At 41.3% G+C, this 15397-nt stretch overlaps 1 protein-coding gene across 1 annotated transcript in view; it reads right to left on the reverse strand.

Moving 5' to 3' along the window:
* The window catches only part of RALBP1 (ralA binding protein 1), a 14560-nt gene extending 3018 nt beyond the window's left edge, over positions 1-11542 (reverse strand). Inside the window, exons 1-5 of the mRNA XM_009869110.1 lie at positions 11224-11542; positions 4238-4696; positions 2073-2422; positions 558-719; positions 1-87 (exon numbers count right to left, since the gene is read on the reverse strand). The exon at positions 1-87 is cut by the window's left edge and continues 69 nt beyond it. Coding sequence (XP_009867412.1) covers positions 1-87; positions 558-719; positions 2073-2422; positions 4238-4696; positions 11224-11467 — 1302 coding nt within the window. The 5' untranslated portion in view covers positions 11468-11542. The remainder of the gene's footprint in view (positions 88-557; positions 720-2072; positions 2423-4237; positions 4697-11223) is intronic.
* Between the last annotated feature and the right edge of the window lie 3855 nt (positions 11543-15397).

The following is a 15397-nucleotide window of genomic DNA, read 5'->3' on the forward strand; positions in this document are numbered from 1 at the left end:
TCTTTGCACCTCCCAGAGTCTCTCTTCTTTGGATAAGTCTTTTATCCCTGCCTGCAAGTCTCTGTGTAAACAGTTCAGTAGGAACTCCTAGAAACATTGCCAAAGAAACGAGTGTCTTTAAATGTATCAGAGCAGGGCAGACTGACAAGAAAAATTGTTCTGGCTTTGTGGGAACAGGCTTGGAGTTCTGGTTTTCAAAGCCTGACATGTCAACAGCGTTAACATACTTTCCGCACGTGACTTGGAACTAACTGAAGCGCAGTGTTAAAGAAACCACCCTCTGTAATGTGTTCTCCTAATCTTCCTCCCACAAAAAAAGTACTGAACTACATAGCAAGGCGATCCGTGAAAGACACAGCTATAATCATCCCTGTACGACTAACAACTTCCCACACATGAATTGGGCAGGAATATCACCAGTCTCTTCCCAGTGGTCTCCATGGACAGGACAATTGTGATAGAATTAAAGAGTATGTCACGAGATTGTGAGAATTTACCACTGAATGTATAAAAGCCAGAGCAAAGATAAACAGAAAACCACTACAGTCATTGCCAACCTGTCGCCTGATTTCTTCTTTGATGCTTTCTTGTGTTTCTGGGAGCGCTGGCATTGTTGCCATATTTGACCAGCGAAGAGGTTTTGTCACCTGCTTTAGGGTCACGTTCCCAAAGAACTCTTGAACATGTGTAAAAAATACATACAGGACACGGTTGCTGATCTGCAAAGAAAGGACAGACAGAATACTGGCTGAGGTATTTAATCACACCATCTTTATCCGTGAAGCCTAGGATCCTTCCCCAGAAACAGGACAGCCTGGAGCATGCCTTTCTGTGAGTCCTAGTTATGAGTTTGTTTAAAGAGATTAAAATCTGAATTAAAACCAATACTTCAAATGACCCAGTGCTGGCCGCAAGCATTCACTTCACTCTCTCTCTCTCTCTTACCTGTGTACATGAGGGGTATTCATGCTGAACTCAGAATTTTCAGGTCTTAACCTACCACAATTATTTCTACCACTGGTGGATACAGAAACATTATTATATCTTTCTTTTTACTCATGTAAAGGTAATTAGTGACAGCAATAGGTATGAGCAGGGAACACCAACCAGAGAGCTCTATGGCTGGTTGCTGGCTGCCTTCTCTCTCCTCGCCCAACCTGTGTTTGCCACAACTCTCTCAGATGATTTAACATGGTAGAAAGAGGAGTTTGAGAGGAGCTACTACTGTATTTCTTGTCATAACATGAGACAGAAGTATTTATTTTGATACTAGATCTTCCATTCAAAAAATTAACACTGAAAGAAAGATAAGAGTTCCATCACTACCTCCACTTTAATTGCTAAAATCTACTTAACAACAAAACATGATAGGGCCTGCAGTACTTTACATTAATTGTTACTTACTTCTCTTGTTAGCTAAGAATAACACCCAGCCCTTTTGCTACTGGGCCACCACCTAACTCTTAATTATAAAGCCAAGCTTTTCTAAGGTGTGGGTTTTCTTCTAGAAGAAGCACAGGACTAATTCTGAGCTTTAGTTAAATTAAATATTTCCAAGATGAAGGAGTTAATCAGTCTAGAAACCACAAAATCTCACTGGAAAACTAAGTCAGTTGTTTTTCCCCAGCAATTTGACTGCAGACACCGAAGCCATTTACTGCACCAGGAAGATCTATTTGCAGGACAGGGTTCATTGGCTTGATACTAAAATTAAGCAACAACACAGGCTTCGCTAAATTGTCACTGAATTTGAAGTCCACCGAAACTGCCTCTCTGCATGACTTACTGGACAAATTCAACATTCTCTTCACAACAGAATTAACACCCTGACAACAGTCTTTCTAACACTCTCATACTAATGCAAATACCAGACCCACAGTATGCAACCTCACATGTAAGAAGTATTTTGTTCCCCTCCTCCCAGCATTTTACGTTCCCAAGGTATAAGGAGAAGTCGTAATTTAGTTTAACTGCATCAGACAATAACTGATTCCCACCTGCAAGAGAATTCCTACAAAGAAGTCTTTCTTGGCCTGAGTTCTGCTCTAACACATGTTGTGTGAGGCACCTACCTGGACAGTAGGGCTGAGCACTATGGAAATGTTCTGGATGTTCATTTTAGTTTCCAATTCCTTTGCAATAACATGGTCCATATGTACAACTAGCCAGGAAATTAGGAGGTGGTTACACTCCGGCAGCTCTTTCAGCAACCTCTGGCACTCCTGAACTTTCTCAGCTTCTGTGCTCTTCCCACAAGCATCTTCAAAGCGGGGCATTAGCTCTTTGGTAAGCAAATTTTCAGGCAGTTCTCGTAGGTACTGTTTCAGCAAGCTGGCTACTGTATTGGGCTCATATTCTTCCAGGTTGGGAGATTCTTCTCGATCGTAGGCTGCTTTTAGCTCATCAACTTTTGATTTTATTCCTTAAAATATTTAGATCAAGAATTAAGAGAAATCTTCAACTCTAAATGTCTAATAGTTATCATTAAACTGTTTTTTTGAGAGGCATTTATTTCACCTCCCCTTACAATTTAAGCTAATTGAGGAATACTTTTTAAAGGTTATCCACATGTAACAAAATCATGACTCAAAATTACACGATCACTGCTTCTAAAAGCACTGACTACTACCATGAAGCAAAATCACAGCACTGCCAAAGCTCTGAATCAGAACTGGCGCCAGCCCTCCCTCACATCAAGGAACACAAATTAGGATGAGGAGGGTAGGGGGACACAAGATCAGTTGTGTATTTGCATTCAGCGTCTTTCAGACTGTTCCATTACACAGCCCTAAGCCAAGCAGCAAATATGTTATCAACTCAAAATATTGTGCAACAAGTTCCACCTATAACAGCTTTCCTCTGTCAAAACAAACCCCACACTTTTTAGTTTCCAGATTTCCAGCTGGCCCTCCTCAGAGGAGGAGTTGCGTACAGGAGGATCCTTGATTTGAGGTACTGCACGAATAAAAGTGTGTTCACATAATTATTCAACCCCACCCAGGTTTTCTGTAAAGTGGTTTTATAACTCAGTGACATTCCAATCTTCCCAAATTCGGGGAAATTCTGTTCTTAAAACTCAAACACCCACTGGAGTTACACCAACTGAATACGCTGCCACGGCTTGGCTCATACACAATAAACAAAGCTGGGTGCTCTCAGCCTATGGTAAATGCCAGGGAAAACAGGCTCGGTTTCAGGTCCAAATAAGTTTGTCATCACAATGGCTGGAAGGTTTTTAAGCCACTGCAACTGTGTCTCTGAGCTCTCAATTTAAACAATCCTGCACACACAAGAGGGTGCTACTGCACTGGAGAACACCTAGAAAGAACAAATATCAAAAATGATTTACAGAAAAAAATACCTTTGAAAATTCCCAACACACGGTGGCTTGAAACACGACATGTTGCGATAGGCAAGACAAAGAAACTGCTTATGCTGCTGCAGTACTTACGTGTGCCTCCCAAATACCATGCACATCTACAGCACGACGACAGAGCAATGAAGTCTTTAAAACCATTGGATTACAGCTTTAAATCATTTGATTACTGTTTTACAGTGCTAGGAAACTTGTTTCAAGCGGTTTTGCTCTAATTCCTTTCCTCACTGGGTCTTGCTCCCTTACAGATACCCACAGAAGTACCCACAGAGTTACTTCGCAGATGCAGTTGACAAATAAAGGGACTGTTCTGTTTAACGTGACTAAAACTGATGTTGCATTTATGTAAGCTGGTGTTACACAACTACCATGGCTCATTAGCTTGCTGTTCTTAAGCTTAAACAGTGAAACTTGTACTTTCTGCGTTATTAGAATGTTTGCTCAAAGTAAAAAAGTTTTTAAGGGAATAAAATCATACAATGAAAGTAACTAGAAAAAGCAACTTAGTGAGAAAAATAATGAAATGGTTCTATCTCATCTTTGCTTCTGCAATCAACTAGCATTGTATTTCTAATGCTGAAGTAAAAAAAGACCCAAGAGCTGGCTCTACTGCAACATTTTATTTATCATTACACACGACCAAACCAAGTGTATTTTTACTGCCATTAAGCAGTACCATGGTATTAGCAGCTTTTCTAGCACTTCAGACCTACGAGTTTGCCCAACTTCAGCTACCTGACCATCTTTTGGATAAAATTAATGCAGCTATAAACAGAGTTTCTAGGCATTGAAAACGGTAAAACAACAAGAAAATTGCAAGTAAAGACCTTAGGGAGCTGCATGTCAGCGTGCCCGGAGTACCTGAAACTCTGTAGATGCCTTCACATTTCATGCCGTACTTCTCTACGTAATCTATACATTCACGGAAAACTGCTGGCAGGCGGATGCCATCGTACATCATGGTCCTGTCTACTGCGTCAGACAAAGGAATGCCAAACACGGGTCTGTGACTTGGAACATCCACTTGAGGTATCTCTGTCTCCTGAATTGGCTTTTTCTTTTTCTTCTTCTCTTTCCACTGTTTTACAACATCTGCGGCAGTTAAGTCTTTTGACTTCTTCTCTTTATGTTTGTCTTCCTTATGCTTGTCTTCCTTGTGTTTTTCATCTTTGGGTTTCTCTTTGATTTTAAAATCCTTTTCCTTTTTCTTGGAAAAGCTGGGTTTCTTGAAGACGTGTATTCCCTTGGACCTCTTCAACTTTGAAGGACTTTCAGCTTCATCACCGGAACTGTCCTCTTGAAACGCAGCATAACCTTCCGCTATTAGGCAAAGGAGGAGAAGACAAGAGGAGAGCTGTAAGTCTGTTCAGGTTCTAGACAGAACATTGTAACGGGGTGAGAACAAGAAGCAGCATGTAAGAAAGACAGAGAAGCAGCAAGATAAAATACAGCACCTGTCTCGCTCTTCAGATGGTTTTCTTGTTACAAAATCAAGTGGACAAGGATTGAATGAAGGTTGCTTAATCACATCAAAGATAAGCCACGCAGCCCCTGAACCATCTAAACAATTAATACTTCATGTACTTACTCATAATGGCAATGTCCATCTTATGGGCTAGTTTCCCATCTAATAGTCAAGGAAATGCAAAATAAAAACACCTGTCTGGCAACTTCTCTACGTTCCTGTAATCAACAGTATAAGAGTCGCTGTTAAGGATCATCTACTGCACACACATAAGTTTAACAAACTTATATTAATAACAAACTAAACTTCAGCCACTTAACTCCTCAATCCCTCTCCAGAATATTATGACGTTTAATAATAAAGTTTCAGACTCAAATAAAATGAAAAAAAGCCCAAGCAACTTACTTCTTCCGTAGACGAATAAAACAACTGCCATAACACTAGCACAATACCTGCCAGTCAAGGTGTCTATCTGCTTTAAAAAGCAGATGCAAGAGCTTTAAACAAGTCCACAGGTGGAGTACCCTGTTTCAGCAGCAAAACACTGAGTGCCGTCTAAAATGCGCACCAGTGTGTTTGCTGACTACGCCTCTGCAGCTTGCCCTGCCCATCCTTCAGGCAAGAACAGGAAAAGACTTAAAGGTGGATTACAAAAAATTCAGCAGAACAACAACAAAAAACAACCCACAACCAAACCCAACAACATACAAACAAACACAGCTTCCAAGTCACTTCGGTATGGTTTTACGTATGTACGCATGCACGCAGTTCCCCACATAAGTAAGCCTGAAACCTGGCCAGCAGCAATGGCATTTCACACGCCACCTGCACCAGACAAGTCCCCCAAGGCTGTGGGCAGCTCTTCCTGCAACGCTCAGCCCCCATTACACCGACCCTCGGGTTCCTCCGCTACCTCCAGGCAGCTCCTCTGCCCACCTGAGGGCACATACGGTCAGCCCAGCACTCATCCAGCGCTCGTCAGTTTTTGAGTGGTGGAAAATCACCCCCTTAGATCGTAAGAGAGAGCATCATGGCTGAGATTATAGGCTGTAATTTTGACAGGTGAAGTATTTGATGCAAAAAAACCAGGGAACATTCAGTCTTTGATTCTTCCAATTGTAATCTACACTAAGCTGCAGAGTTTCTCATTACTTCAAGACATGGAAGGAGCTGTCTACATTTTAGAATCACAGAATGATTTGGGTTGGAAGGGACCTCAAAGTTCCAACCCCTTTGCCATGGCGGGGACATCTCCCACTAGATTAGGTCGCTCAAGGCTCCATCCAGCCTGGCCTTGGACACTTCCAGGGATGGAGCATCCACAACCTCCCCAAGTAACCTGTTCCAGGGTCTCACCACCCTCAGGGCAAAGAACTTCTTCCTCAGATCTCGTCTAAACCTACCCTCTTCCAGCTTCCACCCATCACCCCTCATCCTATCACTACAGGCCCTTGTAAGCAGTCCCTCCCCAGCCTTCTCATAGGCCCCCTTCAGGTACCGGAAGGCTGCTGTAAGGTCTCTCCAGAGCTTTCTCTTTTCCAGGTGGAACAAGCCCAAAGCCTCCTTGGCTGCTCTGCAGAAGGTATCTTTTAATAATCAAATAAACACAAGAAATGTATTCACACATGGAATGGCCATAAAATATTTCCAGTTGTTGGACCAGCTCACCCTTCCCCCATTCGGGACTCCTCCCTACAACTAGCAGCCACACACTTCCACAGAAGATGGAGAAAGACTGCAGCACTGTTCCTACCCAAGTGTATTCTAGTATCAAAACGCACATATTAACTGAAGGACCACCAGCAACCAGGTCTCATCCTCCCAGTTTAGTGTCTAAACCACCACTCACTCTTCTTGCAAACTAAAGCCAGAAATGGGTAAGGAAACCTGCGCTGCACAAACTAAGGATTTTGGCCTCACTGTACAGAAAGAACTGCTGATGGGCCAGCTACAGGGAAAAGGAAGAGCACGCATCACCACTGTGTTCTGTGAGAACGAGATGGGGCTGGCACAGTTTCAAGACGGGGTTCACAGGCGTAATTTCCAAATAGCAGAGCCCAGAACAATCTGCCCTCAAGTCTCTCCTGCTGGGTACTTGTAGCTGGTAGCTCCTGGTCAAACAGAGTAGGGCCCCCCACTTCCCATCACCCTCCCCCGCATCAGAATAGTGTCACTGTGTCCTCTGGATCAGCACAGGGGACCCAAACTTGGAGACTGCCTTCACCAACCAACAGAGCACCTCCCTTACATGTTTCAACACTTCACATTACAACACAAACCTTGGTGCTTTTCTAGATCTGTGGCAATGTAACACCAACAACAGCATATTACTGGAACTGGTATTACTTGACTACATGAGAAGACAAGAAGGAGCAAGTTAAATACAAAACCAGCCTATTTTAATTTGTCTCAGTAACATAAGTCAACAAAGTTTAGAAATACATACTAATTACAGAATCACAGATAATCTCCCACCCATACCAAGAAGGGTTTGTAACGTCTCTCAGAGCAGTCGAGGTTTTTTTATCAGACTTGAGTTGGAAGGGACGTCAAAGATCATCTAGTTCCAACCCCTGCCACGGGCAGGGACACCTCCCACTAGACCAGGTTGCTCAAAGCCCCATCCAGCCTGGCCTTGGACACTTCCAGGGAGGGGGTTTCCACATTTTCTCTGGACAACGTGTTCCAGTGTCCCACCACCCTCACAGAAAAAAACTTCTTCATCATATCTAATCTCAATCTACTTTCTTTCAGTTTGAAACTATCACCCTTTGTCCCATCACTACACTCCCTGATGAAGAGTCCCTTCCATCTTTCCTGTAGGCCCCCTTTAGGTACTGGAAGGTCACTATAAGGTCTCCCTGGAGTCTTCTCCACGCTGGAAACTCCAACTCTCTCAGCCTGCCCTGACAGAGGAGGGGCTATAGCCCCCTGATCATTTCTGTGGCCCTCCTGTACTCCCTTCACCAGCGATACAGTCTAAATTTACACAAAAGAAAAATTAATGAGAGCACTTCCCAAATCAGGTAATTTTAAATGTCAAAAGACGTGTTACCTACTGTTAGTAAACTAATGCTTCTGTTCACTGTTTCCTCAAGATTTCTAGTATTAATAGTCAGCATCTCCCCATCACTCTAATGCATGCCAGTGACATTTTCTGGCACCTACAGGAGACCAGTACTAACTTAATAACTAAGCCAACTCCGCTGGCAATAACTGCAGGACCTGCCAGTGCCTTGCTTGGGGGCTTTGTCAGACCTTCCACAAGCATGCATTACTGAATGCCTTCAATGCAGCTATTTTAAATATGATGTTGCAAATACAGTTCTTACCTTACTGAAAATTACAAAAAAACCTTTAAAATTTTAGAATAAAATAAATATCCAGCCTGGAAAGATGTAATAGGCTTAAAAGCACTATCAAGCAGTGAAGCCACTGTTCTTATCACTCTGCATACTTGGGAATACTCCTTTTCTGCAGGCTCACAATGAAGCTATAAATTCATGCTATAGCATTTACTGCTAACACAAAGGGCTGCGTTATGTAGAACTACAACTTATCAAACCTGCCTACCACAAGATACATTTTGTGCATCAGGTGTCTTGATGAGTTTTTAAGTCATCTATATCTCTACATCCTATTTTTGATCCCTGGGGAAACTTGCATGCATCTATAATTAGTTAACTGAAAAAAAACATGGATCACTTTCACATATGAAAGAATTAGTAGGTCAAATACAACTGGACTGCCACGCAGTACTAGCATTAGTTAATCTAATTTCAGTTTGTCAGAAGATTTGCCATCAACTTGTAAACCTTTTCTAAATAAACAGTAAGACAGAGACGGATGCATAATGCACGTGAGTAGATGGCTTCTCTTTCTTTTCCTCATCCACCAGACGTATTGTTACTATCAATAGAAACTTCAAACACACAGACACTACCAACACTTAACTGTTAACTTTCAGTTACCTCAGCTTGCTTTTAACTTATGTTCCGCCCACTGACAGAAGCACAGAACTCCCAAACAAATTCCACATTCGGACTACTGTGCAGCCCTATGCAAGGAGAACAAGTGAAGTTGAAATATAAAATTTGCTTTACTTTGTTTTGATTTAAAATTGTAACTGGCACTGTAAGGCAGACTTCTGAACTACAAAATAAATACACAGCAGTATACAGATATACATAGTAATCTGTCAGTAGAATAAGACGTAATAACACAGAAACTTAAACCTTGATATGAAGAGCATCTAATGCATATCATGGGTAGAAAATTCCAGCAACTTCTTATTCTGTAGACCTGAAAACTGTATTCAGAGCTTCTCCACACACTGGATCAGTAAACGTAACATTTTGTTTGCAACAGCAGCTACATAGATATTTTGCAGGATAACAACGGCCTCCTTGCAATTTGCAGCAGATACGTAGCATCCACCGCTACTGCAGAATCCACCTCTGTCAGCAGCCTGCACAGAAATGAAGAGTTCTAAACAGCACAGAGACAACTACTCAGCTCACTGCTCCACCTGGAACAGCCAGAAATACTATTAGAGCTTTGGCATAGTTGCCAAATATCCATATTAATGCTATATTCCTGAACAGAAATTATTCTGGAGAAAAATCTAGAAGATGAGAGAACAGGCTGGTATCTTCCACCTGACAGTATCTAGCAGAAAGCTACAACCCCACAGAAGGCAAGCAACTCAGCAAAGAGGAAAAAGGTTAACACCTGACTGGGGACCAGAGCAGGTCGCCAAGTTAATAGTATGAATACTTCAGCCCTCATCTGCACCCCAAAAGGACACATGAGAACCATCCCCTCAACCAACACATTAGGGATTCAGTCTTCAAAAGGTTATCCTGAGAAATTCAGAAGAGTTCATACCAGGGATATGCTCTCCTTTCATAAGATAATCTAGCTTACAATTCAACTTGCTGCATATTGAACCAAATGGTATCACTCTCAGAAGTAAAATGATTAAGCAGACTAAGATCTACGACACACAGACTCTCTGTCTACAGAAATGGTAGAAGTACTGCTTCTTCCTAAGCATTTTTATAACCTTTTTCATTTGAGATGAATTGTGTATTTTATGATTTTATCAACACGTGATTACTGGCAGGTAGCTAAACAGTCACTTTTCTTAAAGACTAATTATTTAAACACGTGTATGCATATTACAAATAGTCATCATATTCATCCTAACAGAATACTGTGTGCTGTCTCACTTGGGTTTGATCTTCCAAATGTCACACATACGAAGTAGCAAGGTACACTGGCATCCAGAACTTCCAGGCATCAGAGATACAGGCATTGTAGAAGAGGAATATAATTTCGAAATTTCACTAAAGCCACTGTTAGTTAAAAAAGTACTAGCAGTGGGGCTGTGATAGGTTTCAGAGACTTGAACAGTAATAAGAATCTTTCTGGTACTGAGAGTGCTCAGTAACAGCTTAGCATTTCCAAATGCTTTGCTCTTTCAGAATATGTAGAAAAACTCTATTGAATAAAAATTATTCCACGTTTCCAAAATTTTCTGCACAAATGTAGATGGGAAGTAACATTTCTCTTCTGTTCTTTGAGAAGAGGAGTACTCCTTTTAAAAGAAAATTCTAGTTTTGGACATTGATCCAATGACAAACAATTGATTCTATAGTCAGAGCCTTACTTTCTTCTAACCTCTACTCTGTCAGTTCTAGTAAACTCAGATCTCAGTTTTGTCTTTCACATTTTTGCACTCTGCAATAATATTTTGGCACTGCTGGAGGAAACTGCCTGATCAGACTAAATGGAGAAGCTACAGAAACAACACACTTTATTACTCCTCAAATAATGGTGCTGTGTGCACATGAAAACTTGAGTTGGTACAAAAAACCAAACTCTGAATACAGGATACATAAGGGAAAAGGGCTAAAGTTATTGAAATTGATTCATCCAAACTTAAGTTTGACCCACTTTTCATACTTTTAACAGTTTTATTTTAGCTAGCACCTGGGCCACAATTTCAAAAAGCACCTCTTTGGAAATACACTTGGAAACCTCTAGTTAGAATGTGAGCAGATGAGATTAGAAGAATCCCATGCCAGGCAATTACTAATGCATCGTAAAGGTTCTGGATAAACATGTTTATTAGCAATTTCGGGCACATGCTTGGCACCTCTATCTGTGAAATGAAAAACAAAACCATTTTTTGGTTAAGATGTGGGTGGGTTTGGAAGAGACACAGGTATTGCACAAAGTCTGTTGGTATAAGTCAACTTCCTTCACACTTGAACAACTTGAAAAAGAACATTGGGAATACTAAGCAATTTTGAGAGCAAGAGAAAGAAAGAGAGAAAGAGAAACAATTAGCATGAAATAAAAGAAGTTGCCTACTCACTTCTTTTTTCTTTCTTCTTAAATTTTCCTTTCTTCTTCCCATGCTCCTTTTCATCATCAGATACTATATCTGGAGGCTCATGCAAGCTGTCATGAGGTGGTGAAGGCTCACCGGTGCGGTACAATCCAGGGAATTTTGTGGGACTGATTTCTTCAGAGCTGGGAGTACGAGCGAGACCCCCGCTGTGTTCTACCCGACGGTGTTCACTGGGGCTGCTAGTGGGAGGCAGGAAGCACTCGGTCATTCTGATTCCCTGATAGCAAAGTGAAATCTTCTGCTACCTGTCCATCACACCTGCAGCAGGGGAAAACAAACAAAAAAAAAGAACCCCCCACAATTTAAAGCAGTGGTTTTCAGAAGACCTTGTTTAGAGCTCTATCCTGCAACCACAAACTGCAATATCTTCTACAATTAATGTTTCAACTTGCATCAAGGCACACTAATATAACATCCAGCCCTACACTCAGTGTTTACAGAATCTGTCCATTAACTCCTAAGCCACATCGACATAATCAAAGACCTGCTATTTGATCCATTTCTACTTTATAATATATAGAGCATAAGATACTAAGTATCAGCATATTTGAATATTTGAAATAATTCTTAGCAAATTCATAGGCAGCTTGCATACTGATGGGTAATATTTACTATAAAACAGCTGACTTTACATTTTTGACATAAAATAGATTTGTCTGGAAGCTCGGTGTTTGTGAGTAACACACTTAACACAAAGATCATTTTCATCTTTCCCAAGCATATTTTATGGATGCAAATAAGAACTTGCCTAGCCTGTTGCAATAAGGGAAGTTAAAGCAAATCCATTTTCTAATTATGTTAACGCAAATTAAAGAAGGTAGAAAAAGAATGATTAAGTATTTCTGGCATACAATAAGAACTTCACATTCGAAGAGGCTAGATCAGGTTATCTGCACCCAGATGCCAGTACGCTGTTTGAGAGTTACGGCCAGATAAAAGCTAATACAGAATTGCTGAAGGAAGCCAATACCTAAATACTCAGCAATGGAACTTGTAAGCAAAAATCTCTTCCTAGCACAGATAAATTTCAGAAATTCCACAAAACAGATGTGCTGTATGGGAACATCAGACTTCTGGAGTCCATTTTGCTGAATTTGGCCCTTTGCATTTAAATTGTCGCCCTCAGATACGAGCCCTTCTTTCAGTGGATGAAAAGGAAACAGAAATAGAGCAAACCCTAGAAAAAGAAAAATCTACTTCCAACATCGACTAGTATAACCTGGATGACAGGTGAAGTCACTGTTACGCTAACTTTAATCCAACTTAAATCTGTGATGCTGAAAGGAAAATGATCTATTGCAAGATAAAGAGAAGAACAAAAGATGTAATTTTTTTTTAAAGGTACACCAGTTCCACATCCTGGCTCTCTACACAGACATACAAGTGTCAGGGCAAGCACAAGGAAGGCTGAGAGTTGGAGGAAGGTGCCCTGCACTGCAGGATAAAGGCGATGAAGGTGGCTTTGTAGTCATGGCCTCAAAAAAAGGTAACTAAAACATGTTAGAAGATTACATGCAAATGGCATATTAAAGCTATTTCCAGGAGAATTTTCGTTACAACAAGAGTATATTCAGATATAATAGCTGTGGCTTCTGCACTAGCCTCTGGTGGAGTCACCTCTGGTATTTCTGCTCCGCTGTGCTCACACACAGACTACAACTAAGAATAAAGTAGTCAGCCCTTTGCTAAGCTAGGCAAACAATCATGGATAACCAGTATTTTATAAATCTCATTCAGAGAAATAAATTATACATACTGGCTAAGCAGGAACTGATACATCACACAAACCAGACTATAATTTCTTATGCAAAAGCAGAAAGCCTCTTTAAAAGAAAACAGCATTAACATGAGGCACAGCCATTTTTTAACATTTTTTTCATGTTTGTTGAGTTTCGTTATATTTTTAATTTATATCACAGAATCACAGAACACTTTCAGTTGGAAGAGACCTTCAAGATCGAGCCAAACCTTTGTCCTAGCTCTATCAACACCACTAAACTATGTCTCTCAGCACAACATCCACCCGTCTCCTAAAAACCTCCAGGGATGGTGACTCAGTCACCTCCCTGGGCAGCCTGTTCCAATGCCTGACAACCCTCTCAGTAAAGAAATTCTTCCTAATAACCAGCCTGAACCTCCCCTGGTGCAACTTAAGGCCATTTCCCCTCATCCTATCACTCACCACTAGGGAGAACAGATCAATCCTCACCTCACTACAACCTCCTCTCAGGTAGTTGTAGAGAGCAATAAGGTCTCCCCTCAGTCTCCCCTTCTCCAGGCTAATCAGCTCCAGATCCTTAAGCTGTTCTTTGTACAACACAAGCTCCAAACCCTTTACCAGCTTGGCAGCCCACCTCTGTACCCTCTCCAGCACCTCAATGTCCCTCTTTTAGTGAGAGGCCCAAAACTGGACACAGTACTTGAGCTGAGGCTTCCCCTAAGCCAAGTACAGGGGCATGATCTGCTCCTGCTGACATCACTATTGAACACTCCACTGCTATGTTAATTTGATATTGTGTTTCAACAAGTCAATGGTGTGTTCAAACAAGACATTAGAAATGCCCAGGTATGTCAAGCTTCAGATTTGCAAATATCAAAAAAAAAGATCGAAACTTTCAAATATATAAGCATTTTCAATACTACCAATGGCACAGCCTAGCAATACTACTGCATCACATTCGAGTATCAGAATGACACAGCACCTGTTTGCATTTCATCCACTAACTCCTCTCCTCATCCACCAAAAACCAGAACCCAAAACACCCGCCCAAAAGCTGCTAAACAGACAGCATTTCAATGTTAACTCATGAGATTATATTAGAAATATAACACATAATTTTTTTAAGCCAAGAGGATGGACCACACCTATGAATCAGTCCACGTCTAGAGTAGGCGAGATGGACAAGTGCACCAAAGGAAAGGGCAATGTCACTGCAAAGGCACGTGAACAGCCTCTGGGAAACGAACCTCCACGTGCCTTTTGCCTCTGGAACCTGCAGAGCTGCTGGGATGAGCCAGGCTGAGCCCATCCGTACCACAGCACTCTGCAGCAGTGCTGCTCAGCTCCTGGTGTTCTGTTTACAGATTGGTAGAATACAGAAAAACATAATAGGGAATTGTGTTTTGCCTGGTAAATAATTATAAATTCATCCAGCTAAGGGGATTTTGGGGAGGGCTGTTTTTTCGGTTTGCTTTCTTAAACCCTCGTCCTTCTGCTCTCTGTGTGCAGAACACAGTGAAAACTTAATATATGTACAAAACAAAGTATCTCACTGTAAGAGATCACTCAGAGTGCTTACATTAATTAACAGATACTCAGATCAGAATTTCAAGAGGGCACAGTAAGACACAAAATCATGATGAGGAACAAAGTATTAATGAGGTCTTTCAAGGCTGTTCATTATTGCAGCTAAATTAGAAACACTGACTTAATGGTGCATATTTGTAAATGTAACAAATTAAGACCACTTAGATTTAATATTTTTTATTTTAAGCTTTTTCATTTTTATTTAGCTTTAAGAAACCATTACTTTCCTATATACGTAATCTCCTAGGCCTTTAAATAAGGGAGAAATTTGATGACGCTCAAATAGTATCACGACTCATCAACAGAATCAGAGCCTACTGCAAAAACCTCTTCCACTTCTACTAATGGATGCTAATGTACTATCGCCATACAAACCTGCACCCTTTTACAAAGTTTTGCGGACAGCAATAAACAGTGAGACTGAAAAATTCATGGATCCTCTCAGCATTTTGAGATGGAACATTATGTTTCTAACAGGGTGATTCTTCTGCCAACTTCTCCCTCTCAGACTTGACCCTTTCTCACCAATGTGTCTGTATTCTGGTTGCCTGGCTGGATTTTGGTGGCAGGGAAGGGGGGCTGTAGGGGTGGCTTCTGCAAGAAGTTGCAAGAAGTTTCCCCTAAGTCTGACAGAGCCAATGCCAGCCAGCTCCAAAGACAGATTTACAACTGGCCAAGACTGAGCCTATCAGTGATGATAGGATAGGAACGTCTCTGGGAAAACAGATTTAAGAAATGGGGAACAAAAAAGAACTGCGCCACACAACAACTGGTAGAGAGGCAGAGGAGCGAGAATATACGAAGACACCAAGGTCAGAGAAGAAGGGAGGG

This window comes from Apaloderma vittatum, unplaced genomic scaffold (assembly GCF_000703405.1).
Source record: "Apaloderma vittatum isolate BGI_N311 unplaced genomic scaffold, ASM70340v1 scaffold6085, whole genome shotgun sequence".
In the NCBI taxonomy this organism is placed as follows: domain Eukaryota; kingdom Metazoa; phylum Chordata; class Aves; order Trogoniformes; family Trogonidae; genus Apaloderma; species Apaloderma vittatum.